Source organism: Pelmatolapia mariae, linkage group LG23 (genome assembly GCF_036321145.2).
Source record: "Pelmatolapia mariae isolate MD_Pm_ZW linkage group LG23, Pm_UMD_F_2, whole genome shotgun sequence".
NCBI lineage: Eukaryota > Metazoa > Chordata > Actinopteri > Cichliformes > Cichlidae > Pelmatolapia > Pelmatolapia mariae.
This window is the reverse complement of record NC_086246.1, coordinates 10,166,260-10,183,935: the sequence shown is the minus strand read 5'-3', so window position 1 is coordinate 10,183,935 and position 17,676 is coordinate 10,166,260. Positions and strand designations below refer to the sequence as shown.

At 39.3% G+C, this 17,676-nt stretch overlaps 1 protein-coding gene across 1 annotated transcript in view; it reads right to left on the bottom strand.

Annotated features, from left to right (window-relative positions):
- xirp2a (xin actin binding repeat containing 2a) overlaps positions 1–17,676 on the bottom strand; it is a 67,811-nt gene that overhangs the window by 10,459 nt on the left and 39,676 nt on the right. The window contains exons 3-7 of the mRNA XM_063467081.1: positions 10,123–10,268; positions 2,703–2,840; positions 1,160–1,240; positions 922–991; positions 466–569 (exon numbers count right to left, since the gene is read on the bottom strand). Coding sequence (XP_063323151.1) covers positions 466–569; positions 922–991; positions 1,160–1,240; positions 2,703–2,840; positions 10,123–10,268 — 539 coding nt within the window. The remainder of the gene's footprint in view (positions 1–465; positions 570–921; positions 992–1,159; positions 1,241–2,702; positions 2,841–10,122; positions 10,269–17,676) is intronic.

The window sequence follows — 17,676 nt, the reverse complement described above, 5'->3', positions numbered from 1 at the left end:
AAGCTGAACAGGAATTAAGAAGTTGTACACTTTACACCTCAAATGAAAATGATTGGAAAAGCAATTTCTACTGTTAAAGCTAGACGCAAATAATTCTAATTTGGATGTAAATGCACAAAAGCTGACACATTTTGTATCTATCAAGCCATCACAATATCTTCGGTTATGTATGTTCCTAATTACTGTCTTGATTGAAATACTCATTGAACTGCAGACAGTAATGCGACTGTTTTTTTTTTTGTGTGTGTGTGTTTTTCTGGGGTTTCTCTTTAACAGTGAGAGAAAGTGTCAGACTTCAGCTGTGTAATGACATGAGGCCTTTTATCCAATCCAATTTATTCCCCATCAACTCATGGCATGCGCAATTTCCTTTTGATGATTTCATGATGTGGCCATATCCTCATACTGATACCTAATAAACAACCCAAACTATCATCTATTTCGATAAACAGACAGCATCATTACCTTAATTTCCTTGGCTGGTGCAGCTTCCTCAATCGTTTTTTCATACTGCTGCTTCAAAGCCTGAGTGGAAACCTTTGGTAGGTCCTCTCCTCTGACAAGCATAACTGAATTAGACACAAGAAGAAGGCTGCCTCATTAAGTCATTCGTAGTGAGGAAGCTCAGGGGGATTGGAAAGAGAAATAAATCATTTCATTAAAAACCTGAGTAGTTTTCATTTTCTGAAACCATGCAGTGGTGATTGCCCAATTTCCCCTTTCCAATATTTTACTTTCCTGACTTTGCCCTGATTAGATTTGCTGCTATGCACTGAATATAAAATCATCAGAACTCCATCTCATTTTCAGAGCTCTTCCCTTATTCAGCGTGTAGTGAGAACAATCATTAATATGCAGGACGTAAGGGGTGCTGTGATAAAAACCTGTAAATCACAGTATAAAAGGCATGAGCAGAATAACCTGTTTCATTGTAATGGTTCCCGTAACTGGCAGCCGCGTCGTTCTGGTGGACTCTTTGATTGTGGCTCTCCTGTGAAAAGATGAATCAACAGTATACTGGCAACTGCACTCAAGCCTTGGACTGTTTTTAGTCAATGAGATTTCAATGGCTCAGTATAAGGCTCATTTACTGAAGAATTAATAGTAAGGTCTGTGTGTATTACAGGTAAGATGCTACCCTATAACATATGACAAATACCTCTTCTCGAGAGAGGGCTGTGGTGGGGGTGAGCTCTCTGGCACTGCTTCTCGCTGTCACCTCGGAGGAGCTTGACATCTCCTGTCAAACAGAAAAATGGGAATGTGGACATGCTGAACCTCTCTCAGTGTGCCAACACACTCCCACAGCTAAAAAAAATAGCCACATACACACTAAGAAAGAGGTTTTATCACCTCATGACTGCGAGCTGTTGGAAACAGCGGGACGGAAGCAATTTTTATACCATGAAAAAGGTTAATAAAGCCGCTCTGTGGTCGGTAACAAATGTTTTTCCATTACTATGCTGCTTCTCAGGGAGCTGCTAAGTTTGAATGCTGCCAAAGGAGGATTTTGGTGTTGGAGAGAAAAAGCAATAGATTACAAAAATTGTATAAAACTGCATCAGCCTTTTCCTCCACTGTGATTCATGCAATTTTGAAGGAGATGAAAGAGATGGATGATATTTGAGCTTGTATCCTCTGCTGTTAACATGAAAGATACATGGAGGGAGGGGGTTCTGCGCTTCAAAAACCACTTATGTCATAATGCGATCTTTCCTGATGCAAAACACGCATTCAATATTACACCTGTGCAAAAAGAAAAAAAAAAACTTGAGGGGAAAGTGGTTTTGCCTTTGCTGCATATAAGCAAAGGCAAAACCACTCGATGAAATACACTCAGACATTTCCCCTCATGTACAACTATGTAAAATTTAGCATTCAGCAAGGTCCTCGTGGCTCGATGAATCCACTCTGCTTCCACGCCTGAATGAGCAGATGGGGAAAAATGTATGAAAGGCCGGAATTGACCTTACTTCACTGAGATCCGGCCTCTGTCCCAAGCTGCTAGTAACACGTTCTGGCATTTTCCTCACGCACTGGATGACAGAGTCACATGGACAAGCAAAGTTGAAGGTGCCCTCTTTGATTTGACCTGCCACGACACCTCAGCAATGCCAGCCAAGGTTTTCCAATAAAACGCTACAGTAGAATTTAAATTATCCAGTCGCTTTCACATGTTTCTCACGTTACACGGAGCTTGTGATCAGACAGGACAGCACAGCTCTGTTTTCCAAGTTATGTATGAAGAAGAAAAATGTTCCCTTTCACCTGCCACCTTCACTATCTCTAACAATTCATTGGTTTAGGAAAGGTTACGCACTCCATATCACAAACTTACTCCAGCCTCAGATTTTCCACTCTGCTTTTGTGACATAACTCCATAGTGTAGTGGTTTATTTTTTTATTTTTTGCTGGCTCAGCACCAGTAAAATACCGAAATCCCTTTTGGGACTGCATAGATTTGGATGTTTGGTGCAAAACTCTGCCACATTCAAATGTGGACAGATACCTGGTGTGCCTTCAACTACCCCCTTATGATGAGGAAACGGCTTAAAATGCACCATTACATCTGATCATAAAAAGCAAATGTATGAAATATATTTCCTTGGAAAATAACAACTATAACTAATCATTTGTTTTATCTAAAATCATCACAGCTTGTCAACACATAGAATATGTATTGACCATGCTTATGGTCTCACCTGGACAGATCTCTGCTGGAAGTGAACCTGGGTGATGGTAGACTGAGAGGAGGAGGAGGCAAACTCCTGGTTCTCAAACTGTCTCTTCACACTGGCCAGCCCTCCAGGCAGCGAACAAGCCTCTGACTCATGCATCATCTATCAGCAGAAAGCAGATGGCAAAAATCACCCCAGAGTGTCCATCTACACAGGTGTTATAGATTAAAACGGTCACATGGTAATAATATCCCATTTTCTCCATGTTTGGCATAAACAAGTTTCGCAAGACTTTTATGTTGTGGCACTTGTATGTATTTTTGCTCATAAAAAATAATATTTACTGAATGAAAGTGGCCACTTTTATGATTAAATTCCATTATACCTTGTATAAACCTTATCGTTTCCATTTGGACAGACTGTCAAGCTGCTGTTTCTGTCAGGGGATTGGATCTGACCTTGATAAACTAAACTCTGTTCTCACTGCTTGTGTTATGTTATACTTGTTTGCATTATGCTAGTACAAAAAAGTGAAAGAAATTGCATTATGCTAATACTTTCAGAATCCTAAGCACCATAAGTGCTCTTTTAACCAAGAAATCACTGCTGTGCCATTAACATTCATTTTTCTTTAGAACTCTAGGTTGTAAAGATTGGATGTATCTTCAAATAAACCTGAGAAACATGCAGGTGCCCAGCAGGAATTCATTTGCTTTTTGCATATAGTGCAACAGAGATCGAAACAGCAGTAGAAAATATAGTCTTTCAGATTATTCGGTTAAATAAAACGCAAGGAAGGAATTATTCTTTAAACTAGAGCTTACAAAGTAACAATTTCTTGGCAAAGAAAGAAAAGGAGGACGATTGATGATCACTGAGTAAATCACATCTGTATCGAGAAAGCATTCTCGCCCTCTGAGATCTGGGTAAGAATGCAATCTGACTTTTTGATAAAATAATCTCCTTTTGGGATTGTTAGTTACAGCCTAAGTAAGACATTTATATGTTGACTTCTGCATACACAGCCAAGTTTGTGGCTGTTGATATTTGTGTTTTTGTGAGAGAATGTATTTGTAACATACTGATTTGCCACCTTCCCTCTTTTATACAAATGAGGGCTACTGTGATATTTGCAAGTTATTGCAGAGCAGGTCTGGTCGCTACAACAGGTCTTATTGATAATGATAATCATTCACATGGCCACGTGAGTCTGTTAGAGACACATTCGGAATGTACTGAATATGTCTCCTTTAAACTGACGTCTAGAATCAGAAAGATGTAGTGAAGTCACGAACCATTTAGATTGCTAATTACTATATACCTGTAGGAAGAGCACTTTTGTAAAATTGACAGTGTAGGAATGGACTGGTACTTTCTATGTAACATTCACTCGCATTCACACTTTGATGAACACATCAGAGCAACCCTATCCTCTTGCCCAAGGATATTTCACGATGCAGACTGGAGCAGCCAGGGAGAAAACCACCAACCTTCCAGTTAGTGGATGACCTGCTCTACCTTCCAAATAAAAAAAATCCACACTTGCCCCGCGGGCAGTCTTTTATGCTCAGGTCCTCTAAAAGAGACCTGGGAGCTTGAGGGTCCTGCGGGGTATCTTTGCTGTTCCTAGGACTGCACTCTTCTGGACAAAGATGTTGGATGTTGCTCCTGGGATCAATTGATAAACCACTCGCCCAGTTTGGGGGTCACGGCCTCAGTTGTTTCGATTACCACTGGGGGACTGGTATTGAGCCATGTGCATGTTCCTCTTTGCTGCTATGATGTCTGACAGGAGCTTCTGTTTTGTGCTGAGGCAGGTTATTGGAAGCATCTGTCAGGCATCATAGCAGCTACGATAAGGCTAACTTCCAGTTAGTGGATGATCAGCTCTATCTCATAGTGGCTACACTAAGATTTATCTTTGAAATGGTAACACCTGCACCGCACGTTTTGCTCAGGAATGTGCATTTCACAGCGTTTGCTGACTGGTACAGCATATAACACACCATTTATGCAACGCTGTTATGTCTGATGTTGCTACTTTCATATAAAGTCAAAGTGTTGTGGCATTTTCCTTTGCAAACGGTTTACATATTACTCCTTTAGCTTGGTAACTCAGGAGTCACTGCTCCTGGACAAGAAATGGTTCTTCTTGTGACCCATTTCTAACCCAGAAATGACATTTTCATATTTCTAAGTCAACAAATGAGATACTGAACCTGAAAAAGTGAGCCTCAGATGTGTTATGATGATTTTGTTGTTGCATATTGGATGTTTCACAGGCCTTTAGGCAGATCCCTTCTTAATAACTGCTATGAGTAGCTACATTGGTAAAATTGCAATAGTTTAGATACTACAAGAATAGACAGACTTTGTGTTGATAGAAATGTAATCAGGGTGTCATTACAATTTGTACAGGGCATATTCTTTTGTATTCTATGTATTGTGACTCGTTGAATAGACAGCCTTGCTATATTATTAATGAATACTCTTGATCAAGACCTCTGCTATTATTAAGCATGCTGTTACGTGTATGTTGACATAAAAAACATCTGTAAAAGGTGGAGAGCAAAAAACCATGGAAATTCCATCTGGTGAGTAGCCTCCTACCTTTCGTATTCACAGCTACTGACCCACAACCCCGCTCCCCTCACACCCACATATGCACACACATCCAGATGCAGCTGTCAGTAGACACCACGTGAGAGTCAGCTAAGGTTGGAGTGCTTTACAGTGATGTTAGTGCTTGTTGCCTTGCAGACCCCTGACGAGCAAAGAGTTAATGCAGTGGAAATCACCATCATGGAGCTATTTGAGCCATTTTTCTATTAGTGTGTGTTTATAGTTTGCATGCTCTGGTTTGTCACGTGCAGTTTAAAGGGTGATAGTGGGAGGTGGGTTCTCTTCTGGAAACATGCCAGAGTGGCCAGATGAATGCTCCGCATTGATTATTTATCAGCTTCAGATGAAAGCTGACGATGGTTTTAATGAAAAACTGAAGCCTCCATCCTTCCCCTCTGATGTTGTCTGGCAAAGAAAACATTAACAGACTTCACTGCAGCTGCTTCAACCTTGTCTTTTACTGTAAAACATTTAAATGGTGGGAAGTAGTGATAGGCTTTTATGTGCTTTAGGATGAAGAGCATATTTTACAAATAAGGAAAAGGTGATTTCCAGCAGGTACGGTTTTGTTTTAGAAACAGAGCAGGCTTACCGTATTGGCCTTGGCTTACAAAACTGCTCCCACAGTTGAATTGGTGGTTTTTAAAATTACATGCTGACTCTTCTAAGCCTCTGAGACTTTTTTGTCCTTGATGATGACTAATGACTCAAGGATATTCTGGAAGTTTTTTCCCCATTTTTTGTGGGTTTAATTAAAGAAGAAATAATGTTTGAAGCTGATTTTTTTTTTTAAATTACGCCTACAGTTAAAATGAGTAGGCCATGGTAGTTTTTTTTTTGCTCTATTAATTTGTACAGTAACAAATTGAACAAATGTGTTAGACCTTGATTTTTACATAATCCACTGGTTAAATGTTGACTGAAATAGTTTACTGAAAAGGTTTTAGTCTCAGATCTGATAAAAAAAAGTGATCAAAATAAATCTTATAACTATAATACACATATAGAATAAAAAAATCCAGGTTGATCCAGTTTGTCCTTCCTCCTGGTTACCCTTCCTGCACGCATTATCCTCCCCAGTGGGCAGAGTTCTCTGTTCCCGCTCCTCAGCCTGACACAGTGTTGCTGATCATCATCATTAGCCCAAGTATAACCACCTGATCCATCCAGTATTCACCAGATAGTCTAACCTCATTGTTTAAACTTCTGATTTCCTGGTCGTATATTTAGGGCCCGAGTACTGAGAGTGTGAAGGTATATGAAGGCTCTATTGTATCTGCTCCATTTCTTATTATTATTCAGGCAAAACAAAGTGCCTTTTTGAGTGCTTTAACATGCTCAAAAACTCATGAAAGTTTGCACAAGTGTCAGGTCTGGTGAAAAGTTTTGTATTTTAATGGTTTCACATATGGGCGGTACAAAATGACTCTGGAGCGCCACCTATGCGTTGTTAAATGAAGTCCTATGAATACATAATTTGAGCTGCATGAATGAACTTTGGCCCACATGTGTATCATGCTGAGACGAACAAAAAAGTCAGTGGGCCCATTGACCCAACAGGAAGTCTGCCATTTTGGATTGAAGGTGATTTAGCCATTTCCATGCCTTTTTTCCAAGTTTTGCGAACTCCTCATAGAGATTTGATCAGCTTCATATTTGGTCAGTCTCAACTACACACCTGGGCCATATTAAATTGCAGAGCTTTTGAGTTTTTGGACAAGGGTGTGGCTGTGGCGCCACGGCGAATTTTAATCATTTGCCATGAAATTCTTATTTGCTTCTGACATATGATAAGGCTCCGCCCCTGAACATATTTCAACTGCCATATTTGACAGCGGCAACAGCGCCACCTAGTGGGAACAGGAAATGTCATGTTTTACACTTTGGGGTACAGTATAGAGGTGGGTGGCCCACGTAGCCTCAAATTTCTCCAGGAAAGCATTAAGGGGTTCGACTTGGCAATACACTGAAAACTGTGAGTTTTCACAGCAGGATGTGACCCCAGCAGCATGGCGAACATTGATGTTTTGCCATGAAGAACGAAATTGCTATAACTCAAAGAAATCCAGTCTGATCACTACCAAACTTTACAGACATGATGACATATCCGTACTGAACAGATTGATATACCCATTATCAGGAATAGTACGAGCGCCACCTAGTGGAAACAGGAAATGTCATGTCTTATACTTTGATGCACTGCTCCTCACAGGTTTTTTAGATCAACCTGAAAAGCAGTGAGAATAAACATCAGTCCATCTTGATGGTTCAGTGAGAAAATTGTGAGTTTAAGTTGAACGGCGCACCCAGGTGGCAAGGTGATTCACCGTGAAACAGGAAGAAGCTTTTGAGGGGCTTGGAAAGCTCACAAACTCTTGAAACTTTGCACACTCCTCCAATGTGAGGACGGCTTTCTTGATATGTAATTATTTTCATGGAACATTGCAAAATGGCTCCACAGCGCCCCCTAGAAAATTTCAAAAGACCAGCCCCTGCTCTATGTTTCATCTATGAGTCTGAACACTTGGTAAGCTTATGTAAGATATCAAGCTGTACAAAAAAGTCTCTTGGAGCAATATCCCAAATCCAACAGGAAGTCAGCCATTTTAAAATTCAAGTGTAATTTTGGCGACATTTTCCCCTCTTTTCAGGCCTCGTACTTTGACAAACTCCTCCTAGGGATTTCATCAGATCGACACAATCTCATGAAATGGACGCATGGAACCTAAAGACCGTTGTGATGTTAAATTGAGAAGCTTTTTATGTTTGGCGAAATGGGGTGGTCATGGCGGTACGTGGAGTTTCAATCACTCGCCAAAAAGCAGTAATCTGCTGTCACTCAAAAACACAATGTCTAATCTCTCCCAAACATCACAGGCATCAGTCGAGAGTCAAGCTCGGAAATGTTTGCTATGCCAGTATAATTTGTCAGGAATGGTTAGAGCGCCACCTAGTGGGACGACTATAATCATCATTGAACGAGATGAAATTTTAAGATGAAATTCCCAGTGTTTACCTTTGCTCAGTTCCCCATGGTAACAAATTCATAAGAAAGACTGTAAACCTTTCACTGAGTCTCTCTTGGTTCTGCATTCGGGTCCCATTTGCTAACGGGCCACATGGTCTTGACAGTGGCTGGAAATCTATTATCAATTGTATTATTACATTGTTACCAAAGCCTGTAATAGACGGCCAATGAGGTCATTTCACTATCTGATGTCCTTTTTAATTAAAAAACAAAAAACAAAAAACCCAGCTATGATGCTGTTTTTTTCTGTTCACCTTTGTTTAAAAAGACGCAGAAGTACCTTTTATATTTTGTATATTTTGGTGTTTTTTGCATACACCAGGAGTGACACAGGGGCCAATTAAATACTAGTTTCTATTGCATGGTTCATGCTACACAATACCTTATCTAATTAGACAACACAATGTTACATCTAAAAATAGACATAAATTAAAATATACTAAGGCCTTTATATTACTGTCGTCTTGTAGCCGCAGTTAGTAATTGTTGCTGAACCCTCAGCTTGTTTTCATACTCAGAGGAAACTAGCTGTATATATTTTATAGGTGTGTCCGTTTCCTGTTAACAATGACTGAAGCTGGGCAAGATGAGGGACAAGTAGTGTTTTCTGGTGTTTTGGCATGTATATTGTTAATACACCGCTGGTCATTCATGGTAAACTGAGACCAGCGTGTGAGGCAAGCTGCTGCTGGCTCTGCTTTCAGCGAGCTAGGATCAGTTACGATGGGTGATTTCAGTGTTTTATAGTTTCCTTCTTAAAGAAATGGTTTATAAAATTCTTCCACTGCTTGTCATTGTCAGCTAATAGTAAAATTTTTTGGTAATATAGTAGATTAATATTTACTCTCAAATTAATCAGCAAGGAAAGAGTGCAGAAAGGTGCAGACATCCATGTAGAGTGCAGACAGGCAGCACAAACAGTATGTTTGTGTGCTGTCGGGGTGCAGGGTGGGGGCATAAATTTACTGCTCTAGAGTCATAAATTCTTAGCCTTAGTTGGCTATAAAACATGACCAATGTCAACATGTCTTTCAGGAAGGAGATGGCAGAGTCCACTCTGTGTAACAATTTCATCTGAAGTGTGCGCACAATACTGGCCATCATTGTAAGAAAGAAAAACCTAATTTGCACCAGTCTCTGGATCATAGTAAAAGAACAGCATGGCCCATCAGTGCTTTAGTCTACAGCTTTGCTGAGCTGTTCTCCTGGCTAATATCAGGCTGATATTGTGTAATTTGAACCCTGCATTAGTGGTCACAAGCAAAAGGGGTTGAAAAACCTCGCTTAAAATATTTACAATATGTTATGTTTTATAAGCTCATCTAATTTTTTCTTTAAATATCTGCTTAATAATTTACATGCTCAATTTTCTGTGAATGTCACTTTTTCTTTCTTGAAATTTTTACAATAATAATAGACTGTTTTCCATTCATCTAATGCATGATTTGGATCTTTTTTTCATAAAATACTCCATCAATTTTTATTTAATCATTACATAATTGTGTAGAATTTAGCTGACAGCCAAATGCCTGCTGATTTATTAGAAATATGTAATAAAATAAACTGGAATGAAAAAACGATTCGCTTCCAGATTGACCAGTTTTGTAAGAAAACACTACTAGATGATTCCTCTTGACTTCCATTCACTCTAGAGATTTGTTCTTCCCATCCTGTAATGGATTCAATACAAGCAGGACAGTAGATTTCCTGTGGGTGATTGTCTACTGTCTCTGTGGCTGCCTACACATCCTCACCTTCATCTTCCGTTATGTGCATGTGCAAGTATAATCTTACCACTGCAGAGGAGGAGCTGCTGCTTTCTTTCTTGGACACGGCAGCCTGATACATTGCCAGCCGCTCTTTCACCGACACCGACTCAGCCTCCTGGTCCTCAGCACTCGGGGCCCTCTCCTTGGGATGTCTACCTGCGCTGCCAGCAGCTACACACACAAAGAGATATTAACCATTAAGATGCTTATTTAAAATGTTAAAACTCCCAGCAAACTAAACTGAACTTTACCCTATTGCTGGATATGTCTTCTCAAGAAATCTGCAGAAAATTTACACCTACTCATTACTTTTCTGGCACATCAGTGACTGCTGCGACAGAGTGTGCCATTTAATTGGACATAAGGGACAGTTTTGTGCATGACGAGTCTGTTACAGTGGAAGAAGCTGAATCAGGGAATAGATTATTTTTATTCGGCAGTTAGACAGAATAGCACCTATTAAAATATTACATAACACTATAATACATTAAAACATACATAGCATATATAGGTGTTGGTTGGGTTTCAAGCTCTTCTTTTTGCTGTTTACTAGCAATTAAAAAAGATCAATCAAAGACGATTTTGATTGAGTTTTATGAGTTTGATACAGACATCTGATTTAGTTCAACATACCGCAGATATTTTAACCAAGAAATCATAAGAGTCAAATGATCCTGATCAAATACTGACACATAAAAGAAGCAGGATACTCATCAGCCTACATGTTGCACACAACATCCCTGTGGATGGCCAATTAGAGAGGACCATTGATTTTAGATTTGACTTTTCTGTGCTACAAAGCATCATTAGGCAACAGAGAAGGCTCCAATAAGGCTCAAAATACGCCCACACCGGACCTTTTAGCTCTTGGCATGTTTTCAGCCAACAACACTGTGGGATGAAGCAGACCCCAAATAGAAATTATTCTCCCTTATTATATGCTCATGCTGTGACCTTTTGACATTTTGAAATGTTCCTCCTGGCTGTACTTTCACATTAGGTGCTTGTATTTTTTTCTCGACATGCATGTTGGTATAACTTGGCAAAAAGTGGATGCCAGGAAGTTTGACTTCATAACAGAGGAAAAAAATATTTGAAAAGTGTTGCTTCCTCAATGCATTTGGATGGATGGCTGGATGGTTGGATGTTTGGATGGATGGATGGATGGATGGATGGTTGGATGTTTGGATGGATGGATGGTTGGATGTTTGGATGGATGGATGGATGGATGGATGGATGGATGGATGGATGGATGGATGGATGGATGTTTGGATGGATGGATGGATGGATGGATGGATGGATGGATGGATGGATGTTTGGATGGATGGATGGTTGGATGTTTGGATGGATGGATGGATGGATTAAATAAATGTTCCCTTTGGTGATTCTGTAGTATACAGATAAGAGCCATGTAAAGTACACACTGCTTTGTAGAGTATATAGTGTTTGTGCTTATCTATCCTAATGCCCATTTATTAAATGGCTGTGGCTTATTATATTCCACTCATCATTTCTATGTCTTCCAAATGAATTCATTTAAAGCTCGATCTCTATTATTGAACCACAGCAACATATCAATGGAGTCTCAGCATTACAAAAAAAGACTCATGCAGACTTGGTCAGTGCCCCACTTTTTAATTTCAACTTTGGTTACATTTAACCTAACTGCTGCTTGGAACAACACGTCTATAAGAATATGCAGATATGAAAGAAACCTTCAGAATTTTAATTTCAGTAATTGTTTAGATAAACATAGTAAGCAATGATAAAACCTAGGTGTTTATGCAAAAAATAAATGGGAATTTGTTTATTGAACAAGGTCAACTCTTCTGCTTTCCTGAAGGCAACATTTTCCAGAATAATGTCAAAATGTTTTTTTTTTCCTCTTTCTTTTTTAACTTCTGTTCTTTGAAGCTAAAAACAGAACAACAAATAAAAACCGTTCCGGGGATGAAAAACTATTTACATTTTCTGTAAAAGAGATGCTCCTTTATTAGCTTGGAATTATGATGTCACCAGTGCAATCCATCATGGGACTGGTGTTCAAACCAGTCTGCACTGATAATGGAATAAATGGAGGTAGATGTTGCCTTTTGGTTTGAAAGTTAAATTGTGGCCGAAAATTGTGGTGAAACACAGCAGAATGGTGATCTATGTTTTTGTAGATTGATACAGCCGTACCTATGACCTGAACGGAATGTGATCCTGACTGGATACTTTTGTTATACTTCAGGCCCACATCAAACTGTTACGTGGTCACAGGCGGCAGGATAGTTAAAGCAAAGAAACCCTTCCTGCTTTTGTTTTAGGCAAATCAGCTTATGAAATGCGATTGTGTGATCGTCACAGGGTTACATCGTAACACACAGAAGAGGAAGTTGTGGCTGCTCGAGAGCGGTATCAACAGAGAACAAAGAGGCAGCAAGCTACAAATAAAACATCGTGCCATCAGAAAAGACATAAAACTACTTCACATCTGAATGACTTATTTTTAAGATTCACACTACAGTTTATTGCAACTACATGTAACTTCTATATTATTACAGTGCAGTATTAAAAACCAGTAGAATCATATGTGTTATAAGCATGTATGTAGTGCTGTGAGATGTTACACTAAAAACTGAAATGCAAAATTGAAAACAACAAAACTTTCAGTACAGTATAAAGTATTACAAGTGTCGTTGCTGGGTAACAGATGCAAAACTGTTTGCATGTATTGCAGATCAGTGGGTGAGAGTGCCTGCCTGAGTACTGCGACACCTGAATGTGAACTTGAAGCCATTTATATTTCTGATGTTGTTTGACATGTTTGTACTAATTGCAAACGGGTTTTGAGAAAATTTGGGGGTAAAAATAGAGTGACGAGTCTTTGTTTTCATATGGGCCCTAATTATACTCTTTGCCTCATTGTTTTAGCTTCTCTCTGTATCATATCATGCTGCTGATCTTCTCACGAGTCATTTCCTTAGTTTTTTTCATTATCATTAGTGTGTTTTCCTTCTTATTACCTGTTGGCATATGTCTTTGTTTTGCTTCTGCGTGAAGAAGACCAGGGTGGCAACTACCCAGAATGCTTTGCGATTTCCAGTCTATTACTGTAGCTTTTCCACAATTTACTTTTCCACCATAAAACCACTACTATTATGGTTTCAGTATTCGTGAGGACACCAGCAGAACACATCTGACAGATACTGAGGCACTTACAGTGAGATTACAGTGCACATTGAAAGACTAGGTAAAAATCTTAATCAGTGTAAAGACATTACAATTCAAATGGTTCAATAAGTATTGCTGTAACTATTTTTGAACTGAAGGCATTTTTATACACAGTCCCTAATTTTCAAAGGCTAATAAATGATCGGACAAACTAGGATAATTCTAAATATAAGGATTGTTTTGAACACTAGGATGAAAATCATTTGTAGTCAATTACTGCCTGAGGTCCAGTTGCAGCTTGTTTTTGGGTCAGAGTATAGAGTTTTGTATTTAATACCTAAAAAGCAAACTCTCTTAGACTGACACCAGGTGACTACTTGGCCATTAGAGAATATCCCAGTTCTTAGACTTGGGAAAGTCTCTGGGTTTTCCAGTATGCCTTTTGTCATAATTTGCAATTGGTTATGTTCGGTACTTGGTCAAAAGTCTTAGAAACAGGATATCTAAGTAGACACTCACTTCAGATGGCATAACCTTGGACTCCAGTAACACTGTGAGGAATTGTGGAGTCATCTCTGAACAGAATATGTCCTTCAATATATAGGACTGCTTTCTTGCATTGGCACAATATTTCAACTTAAAAATTAAAAAATAGTACATGCATTTATTACTTATGTCCTGGACAATTATAATTCATCATTATCAGGATGTACAAAAAGCTCCTTAAAAAGCCTTCAGTTGATTCAAAATGCAGCAAGCTTCACTTCATTGGCTCTCTGTTAAATTCAGAATTAAAACTAATTATATTCACAGTAGTATTCTCTCACTGTGTCCTTAGGGATTTGCTGACTTAGCTTAGCTTGTAGTCGACCCACTAGCAGCATGCCCCATTCACCTGTCCCTCCTGCACTTTCTTGCTCATTGTGTCAGATGTTTAGTTACTCCTCGGCTTCCTTTAGTAATAATGATACCAGTAATAAATGTAGCCTGTTTCCAGCTTTGGAGGCCAGGATCACTGAATTGAAGACCCCACTTCGCAACCTTGAAAAATCCTTACAGTAGCTAGCCAGGCCCTATAGTCAGTGTAGCCGAAGATAGTGTAGCCACCATTAGCTCTCCCCCGGCAGATTGTCCCGAGGAGCCAGGAAAACAAGCTGGCATGGGTGATGGTAAGGACAAAGTGTAGTCCTAAATAGAATCCCCAGGTACACCACAAACCCATTCATGTGTTTAACTGTTTTGGCAGTTCTGCTTTCAGACATGTGAAGCTAGAGACACCAATTAATCTTCCAGGGGCCAGAGCAGGTGACATTAAGGGAAATTTAAAACTGCTGTCTAAAGGTAAACAAGAATTCCATAAAATTATAATTGACATCAGCAGTAATGACACCAGGTTACAACAGTTGGAAGTAACTGAAGTTCATATTCAGTCAGTGTGTAACTTTGCCAAAACAACAACTCTGTAGTTTTCTCTTGTCCCCTTCCCAGTCGGACCAGGGGTGACATGTTTAGCTGCATGTTCTCCTTAAATTGCAATATATAATATCCACCACTGCACCAAAGAGTAAAACACCATAATGTGGATTATTAAACATTAGGTCTCTCTCTTCTAAGTCTCTGTTAGTACATGAATTAATAATTGATCAACAAATTAATTTACTCTGCCTTACAGACCCTTCTTACAACAGGATGATTATGTTTGTTTTAATTAATTGACACCCCTTAGTTGAAGCACAGGCAGAGGGGGGTCACAGCAATCTCCCACTCCAGCTTGTTAATCAACCTAAGACCCAGACAGAGTTTTAATTCATTTGAACGACTGATGCTTAGCCTTGTCCGACTTAGTTGAAAAATTCAAAAACTACTTGCTATCATCTATCATCTACCTGGGCCTTACACAGAATTTCTGTCTGATTTCTCAGACTTTTTATCTGATTTGGTGCTCAGCTCAGATAAAATAATTATTGTGGGTGATTTTAACATCCATTTAGAAACTAAAAATGACAGCCTCAACATGGCACTTATTAGACTCAATTGTCTTCTCTCAAAATGTAAAAGAACCCACCCACCACTTTAATCACACTCCAGATCTTGTTTTAACATATGGCATAGAAACTGAACATTTGGCAGTGTTTCCTGAAAACCTTCTGATAATTTCCTAATAACATTTAAATTTACAATAATGGGTTACACAGCAGTAGGGAATAGATTTCATCACAGTATATGTCTTTCTGAAAGTGCTGCAAAGATATAATTTAACTACTGTTATCTTCTTCAATGCCTTGTGCCAAAACAGTGCAGAGCGGCATCCCCTACAAAGTGTGGTTCTCCAGCTTGACCCTTGCTGAGTGCAGCGCTATAGGTATTACAGGTACTGTGCTCCAATGGTTTGTATCATATCTATCTAATAGACTCCAATTTGTTCATGTAAATGGAAAGTCCTCTTCACACACTGAGGTTAATTATTGAGTTCCACAGGGTTCAGTGCTGGAACCAATTCTGTTTACATTATACATGTTTCCCTTGAAGGCATCCCATGCTTTTTCTCTGCTATGCACATGACACCCAATTTTATCTATCCATGGAGCCAGATAACACACACCAATTAGTTAAATGGCAGGAATGTCTTAAAAACATAAAGACCTGGATGACTACAAATTTTCTGCTTCCAAATTCAGATAAAATTAAGGAAATTGTACTTGACCCTAAAAATCTTAGACATATAGCCAGATGCTTACTCTATCTTGGACAGAGGTGGAGTCTTCAGCTTTCAGGACCCTTTTCTGTGGAACCAGCTTCCAATTTGGATTTGGGAGACAGACACTATCTCTACTTTTAAGAGTAGGCTTAAATTTTTCCTTTTTGATAAAGCATATAGTTAGGGTTGGATCAGTGATCCTTACTATATGCTTTATCAAAAAGGAAAGTCCTCCCTTAGATATGCTGCAATAGGTCTAGGTTGCTAGGGGATTCCCATGATGCATTGAGTGTTTCTTCTTCAGTCACATTTTTCACTCACTATGTGTTTATACACTTGTCTGCATTCAATTATTAGTTATTATCTCTGGCTCTCTTCCACAGTATGTCTTTGTCCCGTCTTCCTCCCCTCAGAGGGCCGCCCCTCCCTAAGCCTGGTTCTGCCAGAGGTTTCTTCCTGTTAAGAGGGAGTTTTTCCTTCCAACTGTCGCCAAAGCTTTTGCTCATAAGGGGTCATGTGATTTTTTGTTTTTTCTGTTTTCTTTGTACTATTTTGTATTATTGTAGGCAACTGTAGTTATGATTTGGCACTATATAAACAAAATTTAATTAAATTGATGTAACTTGAATATCTTTATAGACTACTTTGCATTTAATCTTTAATTTTTATTCATCTCTGGCTCTTTTCTACAGTGTGTCTTTTATCATGTTTTCCTCCCCTTACCCCCAACCGGTCAGAGCAGACGGCTGCCCCTGAGCCAGTTTCTGCCAGAGGTTTCTCTCTTTTAAAGGGGAATTTCCCCTTTCCTATTCTTGCCTGCTTATCTCTCTATTATTGTAGGGTCTTTACCTTAGAATATAAAGCGCCTTGAGCCAACTGCTGTTGCGATTTGGCACTACATAAAAAACCTAATTAATCTGAATTGAATTGAATCTCTCATTGATGTCTTTGGTGTCTTTTAGTTTTTCAGCCTAGCAATGACCTACTTCACGTGCTCTTTGGACCTCATATTGTCTGCTATAACTCAAAAAGCTAACAAATGTAAGTTCAGTGTTTGAAATCAGCTCCAGACCTTTCAGCTGCCTATTTTTATCAGTCTCTGGAAGTGGCGGACTACGTATAGAAATGGCTACAATTCTTAAACAATTAATGCAATATTTTTGTTAAATAACTTGCATCAAAACTGAAACACCACAATGATTAATAAAAACCACTGTGGTGGTGTACAGAAACAAAATTCTAAAACCTGCACCTAACTGTTTGTGACAAGTTCAAAATGAGAACGGGTTGCAAACACATATGAATTTTGCTGTGCCACATACTGGCATGACCAAGCTTTCATTCAAATGACATGTGACAAAAGCATGCTCTCCCCATCCCACCAATTTTAGCTTTCTGCTATGTGTGGCATGTTGGTGCAGCCAGTAACACATCACTGGGGGAAATAAGCTGCCCAAACAGCAGCATCTGAAAATAAACCTGCTACCTCCCATAAATATGGGTCAGAAATCCTACACCTGAGGCTGCAATGTTACTGGGTGCCAGCCTGATGACAGAAACCCAAGGATAATGCCCTCATTTATCACCAGAGACAAATGTTCACGTCATGGTCTGGAGTTGTCAGAGAGGCAGAGACATGACGGTTCTGAAGACTGAGAGCAGTGACAACAGTGCTTTAGATATCTCTGGCTTTTGAGAAGGGTATGCTCTATGTAAAGCTATGGC